The following is a 27,006-nucleotide window of genomic DNA, read 5'->3' on the forward strand; positions in this document are numbered from 1 at the left end:
TAGAAATTGCATTCATTGCAATGTGTAAAAAGAATTGAGATACTGTATTATAATTTTGCTGCATGTCATTGTGGTATATGTCTTGATTGGTGAATATGTTTAGTTTGTGACTTTATTTGAAGCAGAAATAATATGCGAATGCTTCATTGAGCATAATTCTGACTGGTAACTACACACTTCATCCGAGCATATTATCGCACGCGTCATGCAAACCGTCTTAAATGACCACCTAAATTGTCATTTGGCAACCTAAAAAGCTGCCAAGGTTGCCCGGCTGGCAACAGAGAAAGAGCCCTGTTAAAGTGTAGATTTCTATACGCTGTAAATGTAATTATACTTGTTTTAATTTTCCAAAACATCCTTGAGCAATTTGTTTACAATTACAATTAATAATTTGGGGTTGGCTGATCGTCCGTCCCTCTTAGCATTTTAATTTGTCTACTTTGAATGTTAAGTTAGTTCAACTCAAAATTATTATTGATGGAAATCATCCATCAATATTGTCTTATGATCATACATGCTATACAAACTCTTGGTTTTACTTTTGATGTGAAAAATGTGTGACTTGCCCCATATCTGCTAGCATAGCAATAAACACCTCTATTGACAGTTGTGATAGAATAGACACTCCCACTCACTGTGCTAAGCATGTACCAGTTTTGTTTCCAATTTCTATTTGAATCACGTGCAATTATACTGCTTATGCAGTGGTAAGCAATGCGATTGCTGATTCTTTACTAGCTTTGTTATGCAGTCATCCGCAAAGAGCCCACTGATCGCAGTACAGAAAATGATCCATTTTATGAAACAGTGGCCCGTTCAAAGCTTACCTAGCAACAATATTTTAGTATTAAATACATGATACAGCAATTAAGACCAACAAGCTTTTGCCTGAATTTGTTCTTTGCATAAATCTCCTTCACACTATGCTATACCAATGCCTTGTATTCATTTTCCCCCACATGTTTATGTAGCTTTGGCCTATATGAACGAATGTGATTCACAATTACTGGTAGGCTTTGTATATTATAACTGCTGACTTTGTTTTGATGATCATATGTTGCTGTCCTTAAGTTTTTGCCTTCTCCACAAATAGAAACATTTTCCATTTATTGGCATTGTCAATTTTTTACACAAATTGAATTACCACACATCACTTTTCATGAACAATTCTGTAATGTACAGGTCCCCCTCACTAGTGCATTTCAAATGTTTTCTTCCACAAATTATCAATAAATGTTTCCACAAAACAGTACACATTAAGAATAATTTCATATTGCAAACTAGGCTGCTTATGATTGCAATAAAGACACTATAGACAGTAGCAATGTACACACAAGATTGGAGATCATCTTGAACAAAATACTGCTGCAGGAAGTCAACGGTGCAGGCAGCGTCAGTAAAGGGAAGTGGACAGACTACACTTTGAGTTGGGACCCTTCTCATGACACTAGTTTAGGGAGGCAAGATTTAGACAAAAAATTCAATTTTCCAATTCTCTCGAGAGATGTTACCTGACCTGCTAAGTTCATCCTGCATTTTGTTTATTGTGATGTAATAAATTACATAATGTAATTATACATTAACATATATAATAAAAAAATAATTTCACAGTTAACCATTTCATTGTATCATTCCCCAATATTCACTGGTAGAAGTGTTATGGTCTGTCTGAAATTTCACTTCTTAATTTTGTCAGTATCACAAGATATTTATATCTGTAACTCTTCCGTAGCTGGCACAGAATGAAACATTGAGACTCAAGTACACACACGTCACTGCAACAGGCGATTAATTTCATAGAATGTTATATTCGCCCTACAACACTCATTTCTGGACAGAAATAAAAGGTACTGCTGCCACTAGAGTACTATCATGTCTAATATCAATTAAAACCACAACATGCAACTTATTTACCTTATAAACACTGCTTGCAGATAAATGGCAACTTTACACTCAACCCTTCCTCACACATACATATTTCTGAGGGGATCTTAACAACATGCTGGGAAAGTGGACGTAGGGGAAAAGAAAATACAAACAAAGAAGTAGGACGGTAGCATTATTGATCCTCACTTCTCTCCATGCAACTTTGGATGGAAGCACATAAAGACCATAAATAGCTTGTTATCAATCATTTTCTAAACATGCACAACACTGCTATATTTTCTGAACAGGACACAACATAGATAAAGGTCAGAGTTCAGCTGCACAGCTTTTGATATCTATTTTGCCAATTATAAAATTGAAAGTTTTTATATTTATTAATTGCAAAATAAAATGCAATTGATGATTTTATTTTCTCCTTTGGCTGCTTTCTAAAACCGGTAATTATCTTTCTCATGTAAAACAAATAACCTCTGCTAAAGCGTAGAGAACAAATTTGCCATTGCACCAAAGTTTAGAACATTACTTGAAATAAAACCTAGCTTTATAGAAGACTGATTTCCAATTGGACACCCACATTTGTAATTTAAATTAGCCAGGCAAAACATTCAGTTGATGGAAACAAGGGAACTCATTCACTCTGCAAGTTACCAATACCCAATTACAAGCTGAATCAATGGCAATCAACTTAATTATCTTCACCTACTCATGGAATTCATTAAAATATTTGAATACCTTAAACATTTTTTAAATCAGCATAAACTTTTAACAAATAAATCACTATACTTACTGTAGGCTGCGGAGGTCCTTTTCCACTGCTGCGTCCTCTGCAACAACATCAGAATATTCATGTTAGGATCAGAAGCAACAGCAATAATCATCTATAATTCCTTCCAAATAGAATTGAACAAAATTCAAACATTATATCTCATCGCTTTAACAATAAATAATATTTTACTCCTAAAAGCATGCATTTTATTTTACTAATATATAGAACTCATCTAATGAGCAAGGTTTATCAATACCAATAAAAATCTACTATAGTCCCCTTTATCAATTTTGAGCAAATCATTGCAAATCGCGACATTTTTTTGTTACTTGGAATGGAATTGCTTGTGCTCCACCTTGTAACATCCAGGTGGAAAATAAACAGAAATCTTTGAAATCCTTGTACTAGGTTAATGTTTTACTATTCATTCACAAAATATTGATGACAATGATAATACTTCGTTCACCTGCTTGAATCACATTATATGGAAAGAGTCCCCCTATATTCTTTAGTCATTTTCTGATCTAACAAAAACAGTGAAGTTACCCAACTAGAATCCAGATACCTTGGTCATTAATCCAGAGATATGTTTAGAACCCACTATATTACGTACCAAATTTATCAGGAATTTACAGAACAATCGTTTGAAAACCGAGGTGGCAGGCAAAATTTGTTGAGGAATAATACTAAAATTGAATCTAAATTTGTTTCAGCACTGAAAAATTCAGATTCCTGTTCACTGATCATCACTTAGTGTCACTTGATTTTATTACATTCCGCACTGAATCAAGAGCATACAGCCTCATTATTGTACATGAAAGGAAATCCCTGTGCTCCATCCATGAGTACTGTCATTATGTGTGGGTCAAAGAGCAGTGAGCATGTATGCATGTAACCAGAGCTGCCAAGTTTTGTCAGAGCATTTCAGTATTCTAGTACCTGAAAATCAGTATTTTTACGCGGTGCCATTTTGCAGAAAAACACGTTGTTCTTTATGTGCGGTCATACCCATGTAAGAGTACAAGAATGCATAACTTTGCTACCAATTGACATGTCTTCTATGCACCTTACTTGACATTCATTGCCATCTCTTTGTATTACTTCTGTTTGAGTGGCTGCTTCCTGCTTTTAGCACCAGATGATGATGTAGAAGCCATTTTGGAAGCCTCCCTCTCCCTCCTTCCTCACTTGTCCTCCCTCTCCCTTTCCTTCCCTCTTCCTCCCTCTCTCCTTCCTTTTTTTTCTCCGTCCCTCTTTTATTTCCTCCCTCCCTCTCTCCTTCTCCCTCCCCGAACAATCCGTGACCCAGAGCGCTGTGGCCATACCGCTATGTGTAAAGGCAATAGCGCTCCAGCTAGTAGCGCTATAATTAGAACCCATAGCGCTGTTCGTTTAAATTCCCACGCGCTAAACTGACAGCGCTGTTTAAACCTGGAGCGGGACAGGCAGATCAAAGCTTACAAAAATAATCATCCAGATCTTGACATTTAAAATACCAATAGATTTAATCTGCTATAATTTTTAGTTACAGTATGACTTTTTATACCCTTGCATTTTTTAAGCAGCAGGAAGTCAGGCTGATATTTTAAAAATCCGTATTTTACAAAGCAAATCCATACATCCGTATTCTTATCGCATTTCCGTACAAAATACGGAAAATCCGTACTACTTGGCAGCTCTGTGTAACTCTCTGGTACTATATGTTGGGCCCCACAGCTTTATCCCAATTTGACAACTATTGTGATCTGAATTATTGCAATACTTTTGTTAAACTGTACTCAATGCACAGAACAGCTATATTCAGCAAATATATTGCCTGCATATCAAGATGTGTTATTGTATACCAATATTCTGATAGACGACTTATTTGTTTGTCCCAGGACCGAGCACAACTTACATGCTCAGTTTTTGAGCGTTCTAAAGGGAATAATGAGGTCAATGGCTGGAGCAGCTGGTGGTTGTTGGGGAGGAGTGTTTGTGATGGTCCACTCCTTCAAACATTTACATAGGGTCTCTGTGTTTCCGATACATGGTCTTGAGGTTCTCAACATCGTCCCAACGGCTCCTTTTCCATGGCTGGGAGATTCTCAGCAGTTAGGGAGCTTGCTGCAATTGTTTCAGACACATCCTTCAAACTTATCACGACAGAAATCGAACTTAAGTTTCTGCTTTTAGAGTCAAATAATGCGGCCTGCCCAACAATATCTTTACTAAGAATGGTACTGTTGGTTAATATTACTGCTCGTATGTCATCATGGATTAAAGAAGCTTGGCTAAACAACACACTTTAACCATCAAGGAATGATGGCCAATACAAATTGCAAACAGAGTACTCCCAGCCCCTAAATATTGATGATAAATATGTTAAACAGAACTAATGGAGAATACAAGAACTGCAACTAGTTTATAATAATGGACTTAACTTTCACTACTTATAGCCAAATAACCAAACGACTCCAGTCTTAATGGTCTTTTTAAGTAGCTTTGGATTTTGCTACTCTACAACTGGTTCTCCAAAAAGTGTTATGGATCGTCAAACCAATGGGGCACAAAAGTTGAAATTAGAGCCATGTCAACCATAGAGTCATGGAGTCCTGGAAGTAAATGAGCAATATCTTATTCATGAAAGCAGGATAATAGGTCATAAATTAACGGAATAGTCAGCCAGAAGCTTGGCCTGAATGACAAGCCGGAGACCAAAATGTATTATGATAAAAATTTGGAATTTGAAAAAAAGAACTATCTAGACCACAGTGGCCTAACAGTAGAGCTGTCGCCAAACAGCGGCAGAGACCCGGGTTCAATCCTGTCTGTACAGAATTTGTAGGTTCTCCCTGTGACCGTGTGGGATTTTGCCAGGTGTTCCGGTTTCCTCCCACGCTCCAAAGACGTATGGGTTTGTAGGTTATTTGGCTTCAATAAAATTGTAAATTGTCCTTAGTGTGTAGCATAGTGTTAGTGTATGGGTTGATCGCTGGTCGGCACGGACTAGGTGGACCAAAACGCCTGTTACGGTGCTGTATCTCTAAAGTCTGAAGTCTACTTTTAGTAATGATAACCATTTGATTTATTAATATCCTTCAGGGAAAAAAATCTGCCACCTTTAACTCAGTTTGGCCTGCACACATCTCTGGATTAATGGCAATGTGGTCGACTCTTCAATGGCCTATCGAGTTACTCAGTGCAATCAGCAATGGGCAAAAAATACAGGCCTCTATTTGGAGTTTGCATAATCATTCCGTGACCACATGGTTTTCCACCAGGAGCGCTGGTTTCTGCCCATATTCAAATGTAATTGGTTCATGTAATGTATTAGTGTAGTTTTAATTGACGGCACAAATAATTCATAATGGACATGCTTGAGAGAATAAATTACTGGGATACAAGGAAATGAAATGGGGAAAATTGGGTTAATTGGATATGTCTTTTGGAAGTTCACACGTGACCAACAAGCCTAATGGCCTCCTCTGGTCTCAGAATAAACACCTCAAAGAATGTAGAAAACAGGTCATACAGGGCGGAGGTGCAGAACCTGGCGGACTGGTGCACACGTAACAACTTGTCACTAAACACCTCCAAGACCAAGGAGCTGATTATTGACTTCAGGAAGTCCCACAATGGAGAATACGCCCCAATCGCCATTTACGGGTAAAGTGTGGAGAGAGTGTCCAGCTTTAAGTTTCTGGGCACTCACATTTCAGAGGACCTCACATGGTCCACCAACACCGCTGCGCTGGTCAAGAAGGCACAGCAACGACTGTTCTTCCTGAGGACATTAAAAAAGACTGGTCTGCCCCAACAGCTGCTGACAACGTTCTACCGCTGCACCACAGAGAGCATATTAACGTATGGCATCTCTGTGTGGTATCTCAGCTGCACGGAGGCGGAGAGGAGAGCTCTTCAGCGCATCGTCCACAGAGCGCAGAGGATCATTGGGACAGAGCTACCAGCCTTGGAGGGCATCTACCACACACGGTGCCTCAGGAAGGCCATCAGCATCCATAAAGACTCATCACACCCCTGTAACGGACTGTTTGAACTACTTCCCTCCGGCAGACGTTACAAGGCCTTCTACGCCCGAACCTCCAGACTCAGAAACAGCTTTATTCCAAGAGCTATAGCGGCTCTGAACTGGCCCTGCTGAGTGCCCCCCACCCCCCATGGACTGTCTCCCTCGGATGGTCACGACACACAGCTTATTTATTTATTTTACTTTTCTTTTTCATCGGTTGGAGCTGCATACTAAATCTCACTGCACTGGCGTGCAATGACAATAAAATTATTATTATTATTATTATTAAGTTTGGAGAAAAACATTCTAGTACTGTTTGAACTTCCTTGATTATGTATAATTTAAATGAGCATCAAATGTTTGATCCATTACATACTATTTGACATGATGGTAAATCTAAAAAAGCTTAAGATTCACCTGGCATTTAACTAGCACAATGATTTTGGAAAGTCTAACCTTTATCAATTTAAAAATAACTAGAATTCACTGTGCTCTTTAGTCCTTGAAGGGATTAGGCTCTGCACAAAAAAAAAAAGTACTGGAGCAATTTAGAAGGTCAGGCAGCACTTCTGGAGAACATGGATAGATGGCATTGTGGACCAGGACTCTACTTCGGACTGAGGAAGTGTCCAAACCTAAAACGTCACGTATACATGTATTCCGGAGATGCTGCCTAACCCGCTGAGTTACTCCAGCACAGTGTCTTTTTTGAAACACATCTGCAGTTCCTTGTCTCTTCAGCTTCTGCATTGTTTTTGAGAGTGAGTGAGTGAGTGAGTGAGTGAGTGAGTGAGTGAGTGAGAGTGAGTGAGTGAGTGAGAGTGCGTGTGTGTGTGTATGTATATATAGCCTGGCCCTTTTATGGAGATTGGCAGCTTTAAATGTGAACAAAGATTATTAAAATCATGGTGGGCAATTTGCACACAATGATCTCTAATTTTATTGAGGAAAAGGGGAAAATATAAAATCCATTAAAAAAAGGCCCAGATCGTTAAGGGAGCTGGTCAACTAGATGTGCATCATGTATTTACTTTCAAAGAATTTCCAATAGCACTCCAGGCGAGTAACAAATTTTCACCATGCTGCCAATTTATTAATTCTTAATAGAAAATCACAATTGAAAAGACATCTAAATTGCATATGTGGCTGTTTCAGGTAGGTTATGGCGGACTGAGCGGAGGTGTTCGGCGAAACGATCGCCCAACCTGAAGTCTGAAGAAGGGTTTCGGCCCGAAACGTCACCTATTTCCTTCGCTCCATAGATGCTGCTACACCCGCTGAGTTTCTCCAGCATTTTTGTGTACCTTCTAAATTGCATAACCTTGTTTACAATGAGATCCTGGGACTTGAGTGTCATGGTGGGGTTACATCTCTGATCTGATTTACTTTTTAGTTAAAAGAATATATCAATTTAAAAAGTGTGGCACTTCTTGTAAGGTAGATAAACAAGTCCCAAGTGTTTCCTTAAATGTGCAGGGGTCCCAGGGCACTACCGCACATAGAATAGAATGCTAGAATAGAATGCTATTTATTGTCATTCAAACCTAGGTTTGAACGAAATATAATTTCTACAATTTTTTACATTACAAAACAATCCAAGACCCACACTTAACAGTTTACATAAACATCCATCACAGTGAGTCTCCAACATCTCCTCACTGTGATGGAAGGCAAAGTCTTTATCTCTTCCCTTTGTTCCTTCTCCCGCAGTTCAGCAGCCCAACTGCAGTGTCGAGGCGAACTGGGGCTCCGATGTTAAAGCCCCCGGTGGGCGATGGTAAGTCCTGAGGCCGTTTAAGCCACGCCGGGCGATGTTAGGCCCCGGCTCCATGTCTTTTAAACCCGCGGTTCCAAAGGGAGAAGTCGCCGTTGCGGAGCTCGGAAAAGCGGTCTCCCACCAGGGACCTGCGAGCTCCCGATGTTCCTGTCCACCCGGTCTGCGGCCCATGCCTCCGAACTCCAAAGTCGGGTCGCAGCCACACGCCACCACAGCTCCTCCCGCTCCGAAGTTGGCCAGCTCCGCGATCTCAGTTCTGCAGGCTCTGCAACTGGAGCCCTCTGGTTAGTCCCGGCTGGAGGTTGCCGCCGGCTTCACGATGTTAGGCCCAACGACATCCGAGACCTGACAGGGAATAGTCGGGTCCCCGCACAGGGAAGAGATTTAAAACGGTTTCCCCCACAGCACCCCCACATATACACAGCTAAAAAAAAAATAATAATAAAAACTAACTCAAGACATACATTTAACAAGACAAAAATAAAAAAAGACAGACGACTGTAGTCGAGCCGCTGCCGTTAGGCGCCGCCACATCAAAAAAATAAATATGGCATAAAACATAAATCCAGATTAATGCGTCTAAAGTACTGTAAAATGAAAAAATCCAAATCATTGGTAGCATTTGCCAATTGTCTGCAAATTTGTGGAAAAAAAGCAGAAATTCAAAAGTATTGAATATTTAACAAAGCAAACAAAGGGCAAGAGTTTCGGTACAATCAGTGATCAGAGTACAAATTTTTCTTGGCGGTGTTTCGGTCGCCTCCTCCACGGAGACGTGCTCGGGGCTTCAGCAGCAGGCGCAGCGCAGACTCTCGGCATGAAGCCGCGGTCTACAGAGCTCCGGCCGGCGTGCCGTCCACAACCTGGGATCCCTCGTGGGGGACCCGGGAAGAAGAAGAAGCTCCGACTGCCGGCCCACGGCCAACTTCTACCGCGGGCGCATCGGGGACTTACCATTAGGAGCGGGGTCCATCACCGGGGATCCCTGGAGGGGAGCTTCGACTGCTGGCCCTGCAGTCTGCGGTGCTTCTGGCTGTGGCGCAAACTTTAAATCTCCGACCGCCGGCCTGCGGCCTACACCAACTTGAAGTCGCGGTCTCCGGTGGGGAAAGCACCGTTTCAGGACTTACCTAGACTTTTTACCTTGTCTGCACATCTGGACGCCCGCAGCGACAGCTGCGGTGGGGTGAGGTACGGACCACGGGGGAAAATGGAGGAGGACTGGCCAATTTTTGTGCCTTCCACCAAGTGATGAATGCTGTGGTGGATGTTTGTGTAAACATTTGTGCGTGTTTTTGTGTGCTCTTTTTCATTGTACCGCTGCTGGCAAATTCATTTCTCTTGCCCTTTATGTGATGAATAAAACTGATTGTATTGTATTAAATTGCACTTCAAAATGTTATTAACTCAGCTGAAAAATTGTTACATTATTAATAGTACATGTTTGAATCAATGTCCAGGTCAAATCTAGCAACGGTCTGCAAATAATAGATCCATTGGAAACCCCTCAGTCATTTTTTCAGTATGAAGCCATGCCCGATTTCCATGGGTTTTCTTTAGAAGAGTCTGAGCTGGTTGGAATTTACACTCAAAACTTCTCCATTTTTGCACAGGTTTGGCAGATTTCTGCCAATTAATATCTCAAACTACTGAAAGTTCCAAGTCATAGTCTTACCCAGACTTTTAATTTATATTTAAAAAATGTAAGAAATCCTAGAGCACAATCTACTTGAGTTGCTTGGAGTAGGAAGCAGAATATCACTAGTACTCTGGTTTATGAGTTATTGGTAGCTGCTAAATCCAGTCACTGAAGAGCTCAAATCTCATGAATATTGACCAGTCGGACAATGTTATGAGTTTTGCAATGGCAGTCTTCATAAAAGGACTGATGCTTTGTCACAAATTCATTCATCTTAAGCTACTAGGGACGAAACTTGGCCAAATGTACGTTGCTTCAAAAGATTTATTTCTAGTCCCATTCTGAATATGGTCCTTCAATTGAGCTGCAATTAATTTGAGGAATGTTTCCACAGGAAGTGCCATTTGCAGACCTTTGCAACAAAAGAACCCACTATTGATTAAAAATCTTTTGACAAGATACATGCAGTCTTTCGGACTCATACTTTGTACTCTGCTGGGATGTAGGATTTTGCCAGGACACGTCCAGTTGCCACTTATGAACTTTTCCAGGAGATATCTTCAGAAGCCAGGTACTAAGGATTTTAGGCATCATGCTGCAAAGAAAGCTAAATACTACAGCAGGAGAAGCAAAGAGAGTGAAGGCATGAATCGTATCACTTAATAATACATTATTAGCCAAGTATGTTTTGCAACATACGAAGAATTTGATATGCCATAGTCATACCAATAAAAAGCAACAAGACACAAAATACATTTAAACATAAACATCCACCACATTGACTTCCACATTCCTGTTCACTGTGATGGAAAGCGAAAAGAAAGTTCAATCTCTTCCCTTCTTTGTTCTCCCGCGGTCAGGGGCCTCGATCCTTCCATTGACAGGACGATCTTGGCTCCCGTGGCTGGCGGTCGGGTACTCCACATCGGGGCGATCAAGTTCCTGCATCGAGGGGATATCAGCTACCCCCGCCGGGCGACCAGACCCCGGGTCGGGGCTAGTTGAACCTTCTGCGACTTGAGCTTCCCGACATCGGTCTCTGCCCGAGACTGTGAGCTCCTCGATGGTGAAATCTGCAGGCCGCAGTTGGAGCGTTGATCCCAGGCATGGGATCGTAGGCTCCGATGGTAAGTCTACAGCCCCGCGGTTGGGCTCAAAGTTGTCAAGTTTATTCGTCACATACACATACGAGATGTGCAGTCTTGAGCAAGGCCTCCAGCTCCATGATGTTAGACCGCAGAGCGATCAGAGATACGATCCGGAAAACAATCGCATCTCCGGCAAGGTAAGAGATTGAAAATAAGTTTGCCCCGACCCCCTCCCCCACATAAAACAAACCAGAGAACATAAACACCAACTTTTTAAAACACACTAAATATAACAAAAAGACAAGACTGTTGGCGAGGCTGCTATCGCTGACGGCACCACCCGGTGGTAAAAACGGGATGTTAAATCTCAAAGAGAAAGAGTTCCACTAGTCTTCACCTTTCACCCACCTAGCCTCCGCATATCACATTTAGCCACTTCCGCCAGCTGCAACTTGACCCCACCATTAGCCACATCTTCCCCCTTCCTATCTCTTTCTGCCTTCTGCAGGGTCCACTCCCTGCATGACTTCATCCTCCACTCATTCCAGCCCTCGCTGCACGTGGCACTCTCCTTTCCCACTGCAGGAGAAGCAACACTCTGATCTCACCACCATCCAGTTAATCTAAACAGCCTTTCTGGGTCAGCCAAAGATTCATTTGCAAGCCCTCAAACCTTGCCTACTGTGTTCTGTACTCCAATGTGGTTTCTTCTATATTGGTGAGACAGGATAGCATGCAGATTAGGTGACCAGTTTGCAGACCACTTGCTCTCTGTCTGCATGGCCATCCTGAGCTTCCAGTTACATGCCATTTTACCCCTATCCACTCTTATACTGACTTGTTTATCCTCAGCCATTTCCACATTCAAGGCAAGGCCCAATGCAAACTAGAAGAGTACCACATATTTCACCTGGGTAGTTTACAACCCAATGAACAATGAATTTTCACATTTCAGGAGAACCCTACCTCCCATGTTCTCCTGTCTCTTCTTCTGATCCACCCCCAGGCCTACCAATTTTGTTCCCTTTCCCATACACCTTCTCCATCTTCATTTTCATCACCCTCCATCTGTCTACTACACACATGCTGCACGATAGGATCCCTCCCCATCTAATTTGCTCTCCCTTGATCATTCCCTGTATCACCATTCTTTCCAGCACTTGCAGACTTTATATTACTGCTCATTGCCCACTAGCAGTTGACTCCACCTTCCCTACACATAGCTCCATCATTCCATTCCACCACTGGGCTTTCCATATGGGGTCAGGCCCATTAAAGGCTCAATTAATGGGAGTTTGGAACCTGTCCAATGATAGGGATTAGTTCAATATTTTCATATTCAGATTCCTTGTCTGTGGCAAATTTCCTTTTTAATCAATGCTACAGAAATTATAATTATATTTAATTCTGCATTATCCTGATAAATTTCAATGTATCATTGGCTTTTCTGGACCATAATTCATAAAGTCTTCAAATGCATGATAGTTTTGAGGACCATAGCAAACCGTGATTTTATCTGCTGAAAATTCAAAATGCAAGCCTTTTGAGTCCTTATATAAATTGGACAATGTGGTGTGATGAGTAGTCATTAGTGACATCATCTTAAGATGGTAATGCTGTTGAAAATACACAAGCATAATCAAAGAAATTAAAATTATAATATATATAAAACTACTAATTGGGCAATCATGGATTAATCCTAACTTCTGGATTCAATACAATAAGAAATGAGAATGCATGTCTCTTCATTTCCACCCAAGTGCAACAAACTCATTTTTGCCAGTTCACCTTTTCAAAACCCTCGAAAGGCACTATTTGGACAGCACTCACATGCCCCTTTTCATAATTTTAAACCTCATAATATGAAATACATTAATTTGACAAGCAAAATTTTAATAAAGGAAAAAAATCACATTGTTATACCACCTTTCACAACTGTAAGACAATGACTTAGAATTAGTGAAAATCTTTCTGACAAAGATCCTTGACCTGGAAAGATTCTCTTTTCATAAATGCAGCCTGACCTGTTGAGTGTTTCCAATATTTTCTGTTTTTGTTATTATTAATTAAAATAAATAATATAATTAATTATAACAAAAGCTGAAAATGTTGCTCAAATAATCAAAAAAAGAAAATCACCTTTATTGCCTACGGGTTTAAAATTGTTCAACAATTGCAAATAATCAAGATTCAAGAGAGTTTATTGTCATGTGTCCCTGAAAGGACAATGAAATTCTTGCTTTGCTTCAGCACATAGTAAGTATTGACTACAAAACAGATCAGTGTGTCCATATACCATTATATAAATATATACACACATGAATAAATAAACTGATAAAGTGCAAATAACAGATAATGGGCTATTAATGTTCAGAGTTTTGTCCGAGCCAAGTTTAATAGCCTGATGGCTTTGGGGAAGTTGCTATTCCTGAACCTGGTCGTTGCAGTCTTCATGCTCCTGTACCTTCTACCTATATACAATACAATACAGTTTATTTGTCACCTGAAGGTAGCAGGGAGATGAGTGTGTGGCCAGGATAGTGTGGGTCCTTGATGATACTACCAGCCTTTTTGAGCCAGCGACTGCGATAGATCCCCTCGATGGAAGGGAGGTCAGAGCAGATGATGGACTGGGCAATGTTTACTACTTTTTGTAGTCTTTTCCTCTCCAGGGTGCTCAAGTTGCCGAACCAAGCCACGATGCAACCGGTCAGCATGCTCTACTGTGCACCTGTAGAGAGAGTCCTCCTTGACAAACCGACTCTCCGTAATCTTCTCAGGAAGTAGAGGCACTGATGTGCTTTCTTAATAATTGCATCAGTATTCTCGGACCAGGAAAGATCTTCAGAGATGTGCACGCACAGGAATTTGAAGCTCTTGACCCTTTCAACCATTGACCCGTTGATATAAACGGGATTGTGGGTCCCCATCCTACTCCTTCCAAAGTCCACAATCAGTTCCTTGGTTTTGCTGGTGTTGATGGCCAGGTTATTGTGCTGGCACCATATGGACAGTCGCTCGATCTCACCTCTATACTCTGATTCATCCCCACAGTGATACGTCCCACAATAGTGGTGTCGTCAGCGAACTTGATGATGGAGTTCGCACTATGAACGGCCACGCAGTCATGAGTATAGAGCGAGTACAGCAGGGGGCTGAGCATGCAGCCTTGAGGTGCTCCCATGCTGATTGTTATCGAGTCTGACACATTTCCACCAATACGAACAGACTGTGGTCTGTGAATGAGGAAGTCGAGGATCCAATTGCAGAGGGATGCGCAGAGACCCAGTTCTGCGAGTTTGGTAACCAGCTTGGAGGGGATGATTGTATTAAATGCTGAGCTGTAATCAATGAATAACAGCCTGACATATGTTTTTGTTGTCCAAGTGGTCCAGAGCGGAGTGGAGGGCCAGCGAGATCGCATCCACCGTTGATCTGTTGTGGCGGTAAGCGAACCGCAGTGGGTCCATGTTTTTGTCGAGGTAGGATTGATTTGCGCCATATGATCAACCAATCAGCATTTCTATTCCAGAATTCCAAATTCCTTCCTTAATTTCACGTAATTGTTTTGCATTTTCAGATAATCTGGGCATGAGTTACTTATACTAACAACCTTTATTATTTAATCTCTCCTGCTGCCATCTGTGATATTCCCCTTTATACTTTCCCTCTTCTCCCACTTTGCAACTTAAAACTGCTCTCCCTCTCATATAGAAGCAGCCTAATTTGCTGAAACACACGACTGACAGAGAATCTTGCCCATGTGTGTAAATTGGCTCACCAATGCATGTTGGCCATGTGTTAATACCCAAGCTGATCTGGCAACAGCAAAACGTCCTCCACTCTAGCATACATAAAGTAGATCCTCTTCATAAATAAGTAAATTAGGAGTATGTCCTTCAAGCCTGCTCTGCCAATTATTAAGAACAGGGGGGATTTCCGATACAAAGAAAGCATGAAAGAACTCAAGCATGGAACTTAGCGGGCCAGAAGATGGCATGAGATATCATTAGGGAGCTAGTAGGATACAAATATTGGGGGGGAAATGCCTACTTTAGCTGATGGTATATTTCTCACTCCATCAGCAAATATGTTCAAAAATAAAACTCTAAAAATATAACAATCTAGGCATAGAGTGTGTCAGGCGGAAGACAAACAAACTACACTGCTTTCTCAAAGTGCATGCAAAAATCCCACATATAGAGAAGACTCAATATCCCAGCCATGTTATACTACAATTGGCAATAATTACCTTGTTATTTATCTCATTGCTTAGAATGTTTCAGTGAAATGATTGGCTCCCTATATTACAAGTGTATATTCATGAGCACTGTTTGTTATTCACTGCGAAATGGTCTGGGACTCATTTGTAAAGCACTAAATGAGCTTTCTTAATGCACGATCTTAGTTCAGCTGAAAGAGCTAATAGTCTAAACGCAGATTTATCAAATATTTACACAGTACTAACTTGAGGTTTTTTTTTAATAACGGGGTTTTTAATATGTCATCTAAGTGATTAGAAGGTACATTCAAAGATCAAGCAAATCATTCATAAAACCCACAGATTGTACACTGGTGCCAAATTAGAGACTAATGTTACAAATAATTAATAAAAAGCTGCGTACATTTGGAAGAAACACTACAGATGTTGCAACAAATCTCACCCTGGTTGAAGGCCCTCTGAGTTAAATTCAGACATACAATTTTTTCTTAAAAGTAGCAGACATACAAATGTAAATCCATCCTCCTTGACAATGTCAGTCATATGCGCACAAAAGTAATGAATAAGTTTTCACCTCTGCCAAATATCATTAATTGCATGTCACAAATGATAGCTTATGTGACAATAACAAGGTAATTTACGTCTCCGTAACTTTCTCAACCTTTTGACCCAGTTAATCACACCTTCAAATATCCCTTTACATGGTGTTTAAGAAGGAACTGCAGATGCTGGAGAATCGAAGGTACACAAAAAAGCTGGAGAAACTCAGCGGGTGCAGCAGCATCTATGGAGCGAAGGAAATAGGCAACGTTTCGGGCCGAAACCCTTCTTCAGACGTGCAAACCCTTCTGCATCCCTTTACATGGTAATGCATATGGTGGAATTGCACCCACGCAGCTAGAGAGTCACCTTCATCGGCCTCCTCCGACCTCCTTGCAATTCCAACCTGCTACTCCCCTGCATTCTTCAAGAATTTATCCTTGGGGACCCCCTCCCACTTCTCACCATGTCAGAAATGTCATTGATAAACCAGGGAAAAGCCATCTGTTGAATCTAGCTCCAGCAACTCCAAAGTGTCAGACTTCCTGTTGTGCATCCAATACAAGAACACTTTTCCTCCAATTACACATTAAGACCAAAGTCTGCACACTAGCTCCTGCCAGAAATTATTCTTTAGCCACAAATGCCACGCCTCTCCCCGACAACCACCTTTGGCTGAACTTGATATCACATCTGATCTCAAAATAAACTTTGCAACATAAATCTGTGTTATTACAACATTGTTCCATCCCACCTTGTAATAATCTTATTTCAGTTTGTATGCTACTGAACTCTTCTGTACGTTGTTACTATTAGCCTTCATACTACTTTTTTTTTTTTTCATACTACAATGCTGCCAATCTCATCATACACATATCTTACTGAAAACTCTGCTGTTTGTGTGCTTGTTTGTGCCAAAGTCTCATTCACCCATCACTCTGGTTCCAGGTCCAATATTGCATTGATATTGAAAATATCAATTCTAGAAAATCCTCCTCCTTCTAAATCAGTTTGTAGATTTCCCCTCTCCCTAATACTAATCTCATCCGCCCTAATCATCGGAGATATCACTACTCCTGCAATTCTAATCTCCTGGCCTTCTTCAATTACTCCATTACTGGTGACCACAATGTCAGTAGCCAAGGATTTTTAACAATATTATCCCTCCTAAGGCTTGCTACTTTTCTCTTTAAATCCTGCAAACTTATTCCTTTGACTAACTTTTTTGGTCATCTGCCCATCTCCCAGCCAAGCCTAAAAACAAAGTACGTCAACGGCTTGAATCATCTTAGAATGTTTTACCAAATTGAGAGGTCTATTATAAGCAGTTATTGAATGGATATGGTATAATATAAAACACCAAAGACATGAACCAATATATAGAGAATCTAATCATTATGTGAAAAAGGAAACTCAAATCTAATCCACAATTTCCAAGTTTGCTGGGTGTAGGAAACGTCACTGCAGACAACATGGGCAGTATCAAAACTCCAATTAAATTAATTAACTTTTTTAATCTTTCATATCAAAACTTCTGAAAGTACTTAATGCAATAATTATTTTTTACTTATTTACGCCAATGTGAGGACAGAAGAAAACTATACAAAATAATTCTATATCATAGCACGACAACATTATAGAAAACACCTCATTGGCTATAAAGTTCTTTGGGATTACCTGAGGTAGTGAACATTGCTCTAAACACAAGGCTCTTTCAATGTCAATTTAAAACCTGATTAATTACTCAGTAAAGAGGAAGGTAAATTGATTACATTGCTAAATCAGCAACTATTGCAACATAAAAGCTTATATTTGCCCACGATTTTTTTCGATAAACAGTATACTGTATGTTAATTGTTAAAACAAAAAAACAATTTGTACAATATTTTACAAAACGTCAGTGTACCATGTTAGAATATACAACACAAATCCCTCACCAGCTTGAATAAATAAAAGTTTAGCATCTTTGTTCGGATTTAGCTGTCAATGATCAATAAACTACTACTATTTTGGCTCGTTCAGAAATGCATTATAGATGTTGACGGTTATTTTGGTCTGAATGTCATTTATTTCATTAGTACCAATTTACAACAAGTAACTTACATTCACATTAAGAAAAACGCGGCCAATACTTAAAATGTCATCTTACACTTTCTGCAAATTTTGCTTATGACATCACTCGAAGATGAGTGATTTTTTTAAAATTACCTTTCCTGAGATTAAAAATCTAAAAGGTTTTAGAAACTTTGAGAGTTAACAGCCGGCAGTATATTCGTTAATAGGTTTACCGTAAGGAATTCCACCAAGCAGTCTCCCTCTGTATTTGTTAGTCTGTATCTTTAGTCTTTTAGTTCAAAAGTCGCTTGTGGGCAACGGACGTTCACCTGCCTGCCCTTCGGCATCCAGTGACAGGTCCACGTTTGGTGGTAGGCCGCTAGGTTAGGCCCGAAGCACTAGGCCCGAGCAAAGTTTCTGCGTGTCCGCTTCACGCCGGCCCGGCAACGTTGAAGGACAAACGCGGGGCCTGGCGATGCGAGGCCAAACAACGAAGCAAGGGGTGTATGCGTGTGTGTTATTACCTGCCGCCGGACTGCCTGCTGCCTCCACCGGTTCCAGTGGCGCCCAGGCCGCCGCCAGGCTTTCGACTGCCGGCCTGCTTCATGGACATGTTGAGGACGCCGCTCGACTCGCTTCAGATCCCCTCTTGTCAAACGCTGCGCTCCGGCATCCACAGCTGCGGGTAAACCCGGGGGCGGATCAGGACGTGCGGGCGGTCCTGTTTGAGCTGCAGTCACGACCGGCGAGTGGGTAAGTAGGCAGGTGGGACGAGTGAGCCGCTAGGTCGCTGCCGTTGCTATCGCAAAGCTTCAGCCGCCACCACAACACAGCAGGCGGGAGAGAGAAAGAGGGGGGAGGGGAAACAGGATCCGGGCCACTGCGCGCCTACCCACCCGCGCATTGATACCAACCCACCCCCCCCCCCGGAGTGAACGGCTAACCCCCTCTCGCCACCGCGCGCACAAAGTAGCGCCGCTTTCAGTCACGAAAACCCCGCAGAACGCAGCTGCCTTTTGTCACCGTGTCGGGCGCGTTTTATATTTTCTTTCATTAGGTCTCTTTCTGACAGTGATGATTGTCCGTGCTTTCCTTGCCGTTAGCAAATTCACCTTTGACCTCGCTGTCAGCGGCGGAGGTTTACTCTGGTTGCGGTACGTGAGGCGATAGCGGCACGTGAGGGAATGCGCGCGGCGGAGGGAGGGCGGAGTGGAGCGGGAGGTGGAGGTGGAGGCTGCGGCTATGGCGGAGGAGGGAAGTGTTCGTCCTCTAGCAGGGGCGATGGTTATCCGAGGCACCGCTGCCTTGCGTGCCCTTGGCGTCAGGCAGCAAATGTACCAAATCACTTCTGATGACAAAACAAATATGCACAGATTTGCGGTGAAACCACGAGTTACCACATCCTGATGCAGTGTTCTGTTGCAGGGGCTCGACCGTCCCCTCGGTCTCCACAGATGCTGCTTGATCCGCTGAGTGCTTCCAGCGAGTTGTTTTGAAGTCTGAAGGGTCTCCACCCGCAACGTCACCCATTCCTTCTCTCCAGAGATGCGGCCTGTCCCGCTGAATTGGTCCAATATTTTGTCTTATCTTCGGTTTAAACCAGCATCTGCAGTTCCTTCCTACACATTTCGTCTAGTCTTTATTTGTGCTAGATCCCAGCAACTTGTCTTTTTATTCTAGATATCAACAACCTCAGTATTCTTTAGATCCCAACATCTAGTCTCCCCCCCCCCCCTCTAGATCCCAACATCTACAGCCTGTTGTGTCTCCAAGCTTCCACTTGTATTTAATTCATAATTAGTAGAATACACTGTTAGTAGTAGCCTATAACGTAGCAATACTTGTGTACTGACTACTGTCTTACACTCTTGTACTTAGTATGAATTGCCTAATGTATATTAGGATTGTCACTGAACTATTAAAAAAAATCACTACTTGGGTACACATGACAATAAAATACCTGAACTACAATTTCACTTATAGCATTCCCGTGTCCCTGGTAAGGCTGCTATTTGCCATTTGCCTAGTCTGGCAAATGGCATGAGAATTGGAAGGAAGCAATCATCAACTGATCTTGTGTTGAAGGCACTCCCTTGGTACTGTTGGACAGGGAATCTCACCATTTGGATGCACAGACATTAAAATAAATTTGATTTGAGTGAACAGATATGATTACTAATGGTAAAAAATAAATCAAAATACAATTGCTGTTAGAAATCTGAAACAAGAATGAAATATTCTAGAAATACTAAGTGCATAGTATCTGTGAAGAAAAACAGAACTGATGTTTCAGTATTTCTCCTGTTTACCGTGGAGAAAAACGTGCAGACGGGAGAACTGAACAGTTAATGGCAATGCCTTGAGTACGGTCCATATTATGGTCGAGGCAGTGCTGAATATCCTAAAGTGGATGAGGATAGATAAATCTGGGCTTATTCAGATATATCGGAGGATACTGGAAAACTAGAAATCGCAGGGACTGACTGATATATGAATCATTGGACAATGATAAAATGCTGGAAGACTCGAGAGTGGCTAATGTTGTGCCTCTATTTGAGAAAGACTATAAAGAAAAAACCTGAAAACTATAGATCAGTGAGCCTAACATCTATGGTAGACAGGTTACTGGAGAGGATTCTAAGGGATAAGATTAAAATGCATTTGGATAGACAGAGGCTGATTAGGGATAGTCAGTGTGGTTTTGTATGTGTGAGATTGTGTCTTACAAATCTGAATTATTTGAAGTAACCAAAAAGGTTGATGAGGGCATATCCGTAGACATTGTCTATGTGGACTTCAGTAAGGCAATTGATAGGTTCTGCATGGTGGGCTGCTCTGGAAGGTTAGATCTCATGGAATCCAAAGAGAGCTAGCCAACTAGATTGAAATTTAGCTTCATGCTCAAAGAACGCAGAGGGTGATGGTAATAGTGAAAAAACTTGGGGTCTATGACTAATAGTGTGCCACAACGATTGGTGTAGGGCCCATTGTTGTTTGTGGTTTATATCACTGATTTGGATGAGATGTACAAGGCATGATTAAGTTTGTAGATGACATTAAAGTTGGTGGTATAGAGAGCGAAGGTGGTTTTCAAAAATTATAGCAGGATCTTGATTAACTGGGCAATACAGATAAATGCAAGTTGTTGCATTTTGGGAAATCAAACCAGACCTTCACAATGAATGGTAGGGCCCTGTTGTAGAGCAGAGGGAGCTAGGAGTGCAGGTACATAATTCTCTGAAAGTGGCGTTACAGGCTGGCTTTCAGCACATTGGGCTTCATCAGTCAGGTTTGGACCGTAGAAGTCAAGATATTATGTCACATTGGCGAGGCCACAATTTGGAGTATTGTGATCAGATTTGGTCATCTTGCAAAAGGAAAGATATTGTTAAGCTGACATGTGCAGGGAAGATTTATGAGGATGCTGCCATGACTTGTGGGCCTGAGCTATAGGGAGAGGTTGGGCTCTTACTATGACAATGAACTTTTGTTAGAGGCCAGGACTTTATTCCTTGGAGTGCAGGAGGCTGCTGGGTGATCTTATAGAGGTGTATAAAATCATGAGGGGAAATAGATAGAATGCAGATTTTTTTCCACAGAGTAGGGAATTAAAAATAGGTTTTAGGTAACATCCTTTTAACATCCTTGCTTATTTTCCCGACTATAGTTATTGATAGATGTTTAACCAATTATTTCATTTATTCAAGTGTTTAAATTTGCCCTTAAAATTACTTTTGGAATTGAGTGCAATGTATCTTTACTCTCATCCCACTCGAGTTCCATTCTGACCTTAACCCTAATCTGAAGTAATTAATTCATTCATTTTATTACAGATTTGCCGCTCTCCATTTTCTCTATCCAGATCCATGTTTGTTCTTCCCTTCCCGGGCATTGGTTAAATAACTATATACTCAGTGGGCATGACTTTGATGAGCATCTATCACCCTACATTGCATTACTTCACATTCCAAAAATATAATATTTCCTTACTCAAGCTCTGTCTGGTCCACAATAATAATTGATTGGAAGGTACAACATTTGGTCCATCGAGTCCACACCGGCCATCGATCACCTATTCTCATTAGTTCTGTTATCCCACTTTTGCATCCACTCCATACACACCAGGGACAATTTACAGAGGCCAATTAACCTACATCTGAACGTCTTTGGGATCTGTGATAAAATCCACGTGGTCAGGGAGAACGTGCAAACTGTACAGACAGCATCTAAGGTCAGGATTAAACCCAAATCTCTGCCGTTAAGGCAGCAGCTCTACTTACTGCCCCACTGTGCTGCCCACTGTATAATGATATTGCAGACAATGCACTGCTTCCAAAATGTCTTCCTCTTTCTTTAGTTGAGGGATTCCCTTGCAGTTTGTGACAGATTTTTCTAATTTCCTTGCTGAAACCTGGTGACACATGGTACTGTGAGAGGTATTTTTATGTTTTTATTTCCATCATATCACTTGTATTTAGCGGATCTTTTGGCATTTCCACTTTATTTAACATGATCACCCATCAAATACATCGTTCTTTTCCCTCTCTCCCTAATCCATGTTAACCAAACAATCATTTGCATTCCTTTCCTAAAAACTTTCCATTCCCATTCTTTCACAATTCTAAATATTTTATCTGGATGATACCACAATTTATGTGTCCTTCGTACAATTTTCTGCCAGTGATGCAGTCATTTTTAGAGATGTAGAGGACAACTTTAACTCCAAACCTTTCACTTCCCCACACCACTTTCACGCCATCTCTTTTTACATTGATAAATTAAATCCAAACTTGAGAAACTCTGTGTAGAGTACTTTACATTCCTAAACCCGAAATATTGACAATGGCAACTACAAACCTCAATTGTAGATCCCACTTACTCTTTTGCATGAGGTGCTAACATTGTGGGATGAGTATAGTAACATTTTGGGGGAATATGGGTCAGTGGTTTTGGATGGGAATTCCTACGAATGCAAAGGTCTGATGAGGTGTTCTGCATTCCTGTAATTGTTACTATTAGATGGTACCTTTTATTAAATTTCCTCTTTGCCTGCCCTGTTCCTTTATTCAATATTCTGATAATCTACCTCATTGAGGGTATACATGGGCTCATCTTATTCTTAATTATACATTAAATGTACAATATCTTTGGGCAAACATCTAGCATCATAAGTATTGTACAAAATATATATTTGCTTAGTGATTTTATAGTCATGGACACTTAATTACAAGTTAGTTTTTCGATCGAGCCTGTATCTGATGATTTTAAATCATTGAACATTTAATATCTTAAATGTTTTATCAAACCATTTATCATACTACCTGCTACAAATAGTGTCAGGCAGGGTATTCCAGTCCACATGACCACTAACGAGACCAGGAATCCTTAAACCACAGGATCAAGAGGGAAATTGCTGCTTATGGATTTCTACCAATGAGCGACTTGGGTCCTCAAGGCAGTTGGTTAAAGGAATTAAATTGAATAACATGTAGGGGTCAAAATAAAAGACAACTAAATGTTTGCTGTGGAACAATTTTTATTCTGTTAAAACAATCCTACAAGTTATTCAGAACTAGATCTGCAACAAAGCCAGCAACAATATCCACAAACAGAAATCTAGTTTGGTTCATTCTGAATAGTCATGTCTGTCTGCCTAATTCACAGCATTATTACTCACTTTACTGAAATTAGGTGGAAAGGACCAAATGGTGTAGAATTAAAATACACTGATCTTGCTTAAAGTTTCACACCAAATATATAATTTTGCACTTCAAGATTCAACTGGCCTCACCTAAAAACTGAGTGCATAAAATGTTATTTACAAAATGGTTATATTTATACCTCCATTAAGTAGTAACATGGTTTGGCTGTACATTATTTACATTTGTGTTTTCTTCAGAGATTTGTCACAAACATCTAAAAAAATATTTTTGAAAACTACCTTATGTGATGGTAGACACAAAATGCTGGAGTTACTCTGGAGAGACGGAATGGGTGACATTTCGGGTCGAGACCTTTCTTCAAACTGCAGAGATGCTGCATGTCCCGCTGAATTACTCCAGCATTTTTGTGTACCTTTGATTTAAACCAGCATCTGCAATTCTTTCCTACACATTTATATTATGAGAATTGGGTGAATGTTCCCAAAGATTTTAGCTTTTTTTTGAAAAATTGCTTCAATTTTCACGCTTAGCAATTCACACATCTACCAATCTACGGCAAACACATCATACATTATATTTAATCACTATAATATTTACACAGCAAACAATGGAAGTAAAGTTACATCTTTTAGAATACTTCATTAACTGAAGGATGCTAATAACAAGAGTTAAGGTTCATTCAAAAAAAAGTATATGAATTCAGTTTCTTCAACTCTGTGTAAGTATCATAATATATTAATAATCACTTTCTAAATTTGATTGTTAACAGCCACTACACATTCGCATGTCTCCAGCCTTACAAGTGTTCTAAATGTCTTACTAAAATACATTTACTGCTGACCCAACCACAGAATGGAAGTAACTTAAGCAACTGAGATGGTTTGCTGATTTACCAAGTTTCTATCCCTTCATAGTTTGTTATAGGTTCTGCTCAGAACTTCAACTCAAACAAAAGATACATAAAGATACATTCCAGTCAACAAGAACAAAATCAGGTGAACTAAAACAAAATCTCTCACAAATCAATGGCTTTCCCGTTAGATTGCTGCTTCAGGATAGAAATGATGGGAGCGCTCTTTTGCAAATAAATTGTAAAAGCCTCTGATAAGTAAAGCAGCACCAGGTATTCTTCGATATATCAATCGTGAATGACAGGCATCTTTGTTACTGGAATATTTAATTTATTTGGTGTCATTATGGGTTTCATGAAGAGAAGTGTCTTTCCTGTCACAAAGCCTTGCTGCAAACATCAATACGCATTTAAAATGGCTGTCAGCTTTCCTTAGAATAACATTTTAGATGTTAACTTGATAGGTCTATTCATTGAATTAAATGCAATAGCCAGTGTACTTGATTTATGCAGAAATGTACATTTGTTCCTTTCACAGGAAATCCAATGCTAAAAAAAAATCACCACTCTTTGCCCATTTGCTAACATTACTTACTTGCAGGCAAATTGCAGCACATTAAATGCAATACATTTAATTATTACCATTGTCCATCTTAGAGGCATTCCACAGATCATTTAAATTGTAGTTACATTTCTCAATTGGTCTTAAATTTAAATATACCAGGTTAATTTCAGTTAGACATTTGTCAAGTGCTATATTACAAAATGAACAACATGCTAATTGTGGTGAGATTCAAGATGACCCGTTAAAATTCCCAATCCACAAAAAAAGGTAATGCAGAAACACTTGGATTTTGTTTTGTTTGGGTGTGCAGAACTTAACAAGTTTAGTGTCAACTATATTGCTGCTCCTACTTAAACCATACAGCCTATAAGCCAAAAGGCCCAAGTTACAAATATGCAAGATATGAGAATGTTGTACATTTCACATTGGAAAGTAGGCAGGCCGATAGATTTAATGTTAATGAGTAGTAAACTATTGTGAATTATTCATTCTATGAGTGGGTTGAATGGATTAATAAAGTATCAATTATACAGCTTTATACACTTAAGCTCTAATACCAGCAAATACAAATCAATAATGCTGTATTAAATATTTTTTTTCTGCAGTGCAGAATATAGGCTGACTGCCATAAAAACTGGCAATTCTTAAATTTTGAATCAACAATAACACATATGGATGTCAGCATTGAAAATAAGCAAATATACACACACCTCCAAAGAGGCTTTTTTTTTTTTTTTTTTTGCTTTTTTTTTTCCTTCCCCTTTCAAATATGAGAAAGCCCAACTATTTGTTTCTTTTGCCTCTTCCTCTCCTGGAGGTCTGTTTGGTTATGGCTCCAGGTGATGGTGCAGCAGATGCCACAGCGATATTTATCTGCCCCTCCTGGATCTCCTGCCTTGTATCTGCTGGCATTTCGTTGATTTTCTGCCGAGCCTCCAGGTAAAACATGACATCTCGCAATTGTTCCTGCACCTCTGTAATCTGCCGGTCTTTCTCATCACAGGTGTCCTTCAACTTCTTCTCCTCTTCTTTCAGCTTGGTTTGCAGCTGGATCTGATTAGTTCGCAAGTACTTGTTCATTTCTTGCTCTTCTTTCAGTTCTGTGCCCAATTTCAAAACTCTGTTGTTCAGCTGAGAACACCTAGAAGAACAGCATGAAAAGAGACATCTTACAAACAACACTGGTACACACAGTTCAGAATTCTCAGAGCTGAAGGCTTATTTGGTTTTCAGTTGCAAATTAGCAATACATCTTGATTCCTAGACTCATCTGCATCTGACCCAGGACAGTTCATTAATGGAGGTTTTAATCAATGTGTCATCCTCTTTCAATATTATAAAATGGTTAATATTTCCTGTATTGTTTATGTACAACAGAAAGGCAGCAAACAGCTTACGTACATGAAATTAAAGTTCTGAACATGCAGTGAAAATTTTCACTAAAGATAATGACTCTAAACAATGGTCCCAACCCGAGCATCACCAATCCATTCTCTCCAGAGGTGCTACCCAACCTGCTGAGTTACTGCAGCACTGTGTCTAATCAGCATCTGCAGTTCATTTTAAATCTTTCACTGACTTATGTTTGGAACTTTTGTCAGTTAACATTTTGTTAACAGCATCTTTATGATATGCCGTTAACTCTTATGTGGTACCATGCATAATAAATTTAAGCATACAAATCTGGTGCCAGAAGTAATATTCAACGTGTTTTATTTGCTGGAAATTTTATTTCAGTAATTATCAGTCCTGGAGACTTAATTACAGTCTAGTTTTATGAGCCAGTGCTGCGCCCATGATTTAAACTATTCATTGCTTACAATAAATTTTAAATACCTTTTTATCATACAAACAATTTAACTATTTCCTCCTGCTAATAGTCAGTTCAGGTTGCATCTTGTTCCAGCTCCATGCACAAGGCCAGCAATCCTTGCAAGCT

The 27,006-nt window shown here is 40.3% G+C and overlaps 2 protein-coding genes across 14 annotated transcripts in view; both read right to left on the reverse strand.

The window, feature by feature from the left end:
• The window catches only part of atxn2 (ataxin 2), a 92,011-nt gene extending 73,137 nt beyond the window's left edge, over window positions 1-18,874 (reverse strand). For 3 of the 10 annotated variants that reach the window (XM_055655817.1, XM_055655818.1, XM_055655816.1), the window contains exons 1-2: window positions 18,514-18,872; window positions 2,678-2,714 (exon numbers count right to left, since the gene is read on the reverse strand). In XM_055655817.1, coding sequence (XP_055511792.1) covers window positions 2,678-2,714; window positions 18,514-18,602 — 126 coding nt within the window. In that variant the 5' untranslated portion in view covers window positions 18,603-18,872. The other 7 variants (XM_055655823.1, XM_055655821.1, XM_055655820.1 and 4 more) reach the window with 4 other exon arrangements.
• A 4,633-nt stretch (window positions 18,875-23,507) lies between these two features.
• The window catches only part of brap (BRCA1 associated protein), a 40,133-nt gene continuing 36,634 nt past the window's right edge, over window positions 23,508-27,006 (reverse strand). For all 4 annotated transcript variants that reach the window (XM_055655825.1, XM_055655824.1, XM_055655826.1 and 1 more), the window contains one exon: window positions 23,508-26,208. In XM_055655825.1, the coding sequence (XP_055511800.1) occupies window positions 25,851-26,208 (358 nt within the window). In that variant the 3' untranslated portion in view covers window positions 23,508-25,850. The remainder of the gene's footprint in view (window positions 26,209-27,006) is intronic.

This window comes from Leucoraja erinacea, chromosome 25 (assembly GCF_028641065.1).
Source record: "Leucoraja erinacea ecotype New England chromosome 25, Leri_hhj_1, whole genome shotgun sequence".
In the NCBI taxonomy this organism is placed as follows: Eukaryota; Metazoa; Chordata; class Chondrichthyes; order Rajiformes; family Rajidae; genus Leucoraja; species Leucoraja erinaceus.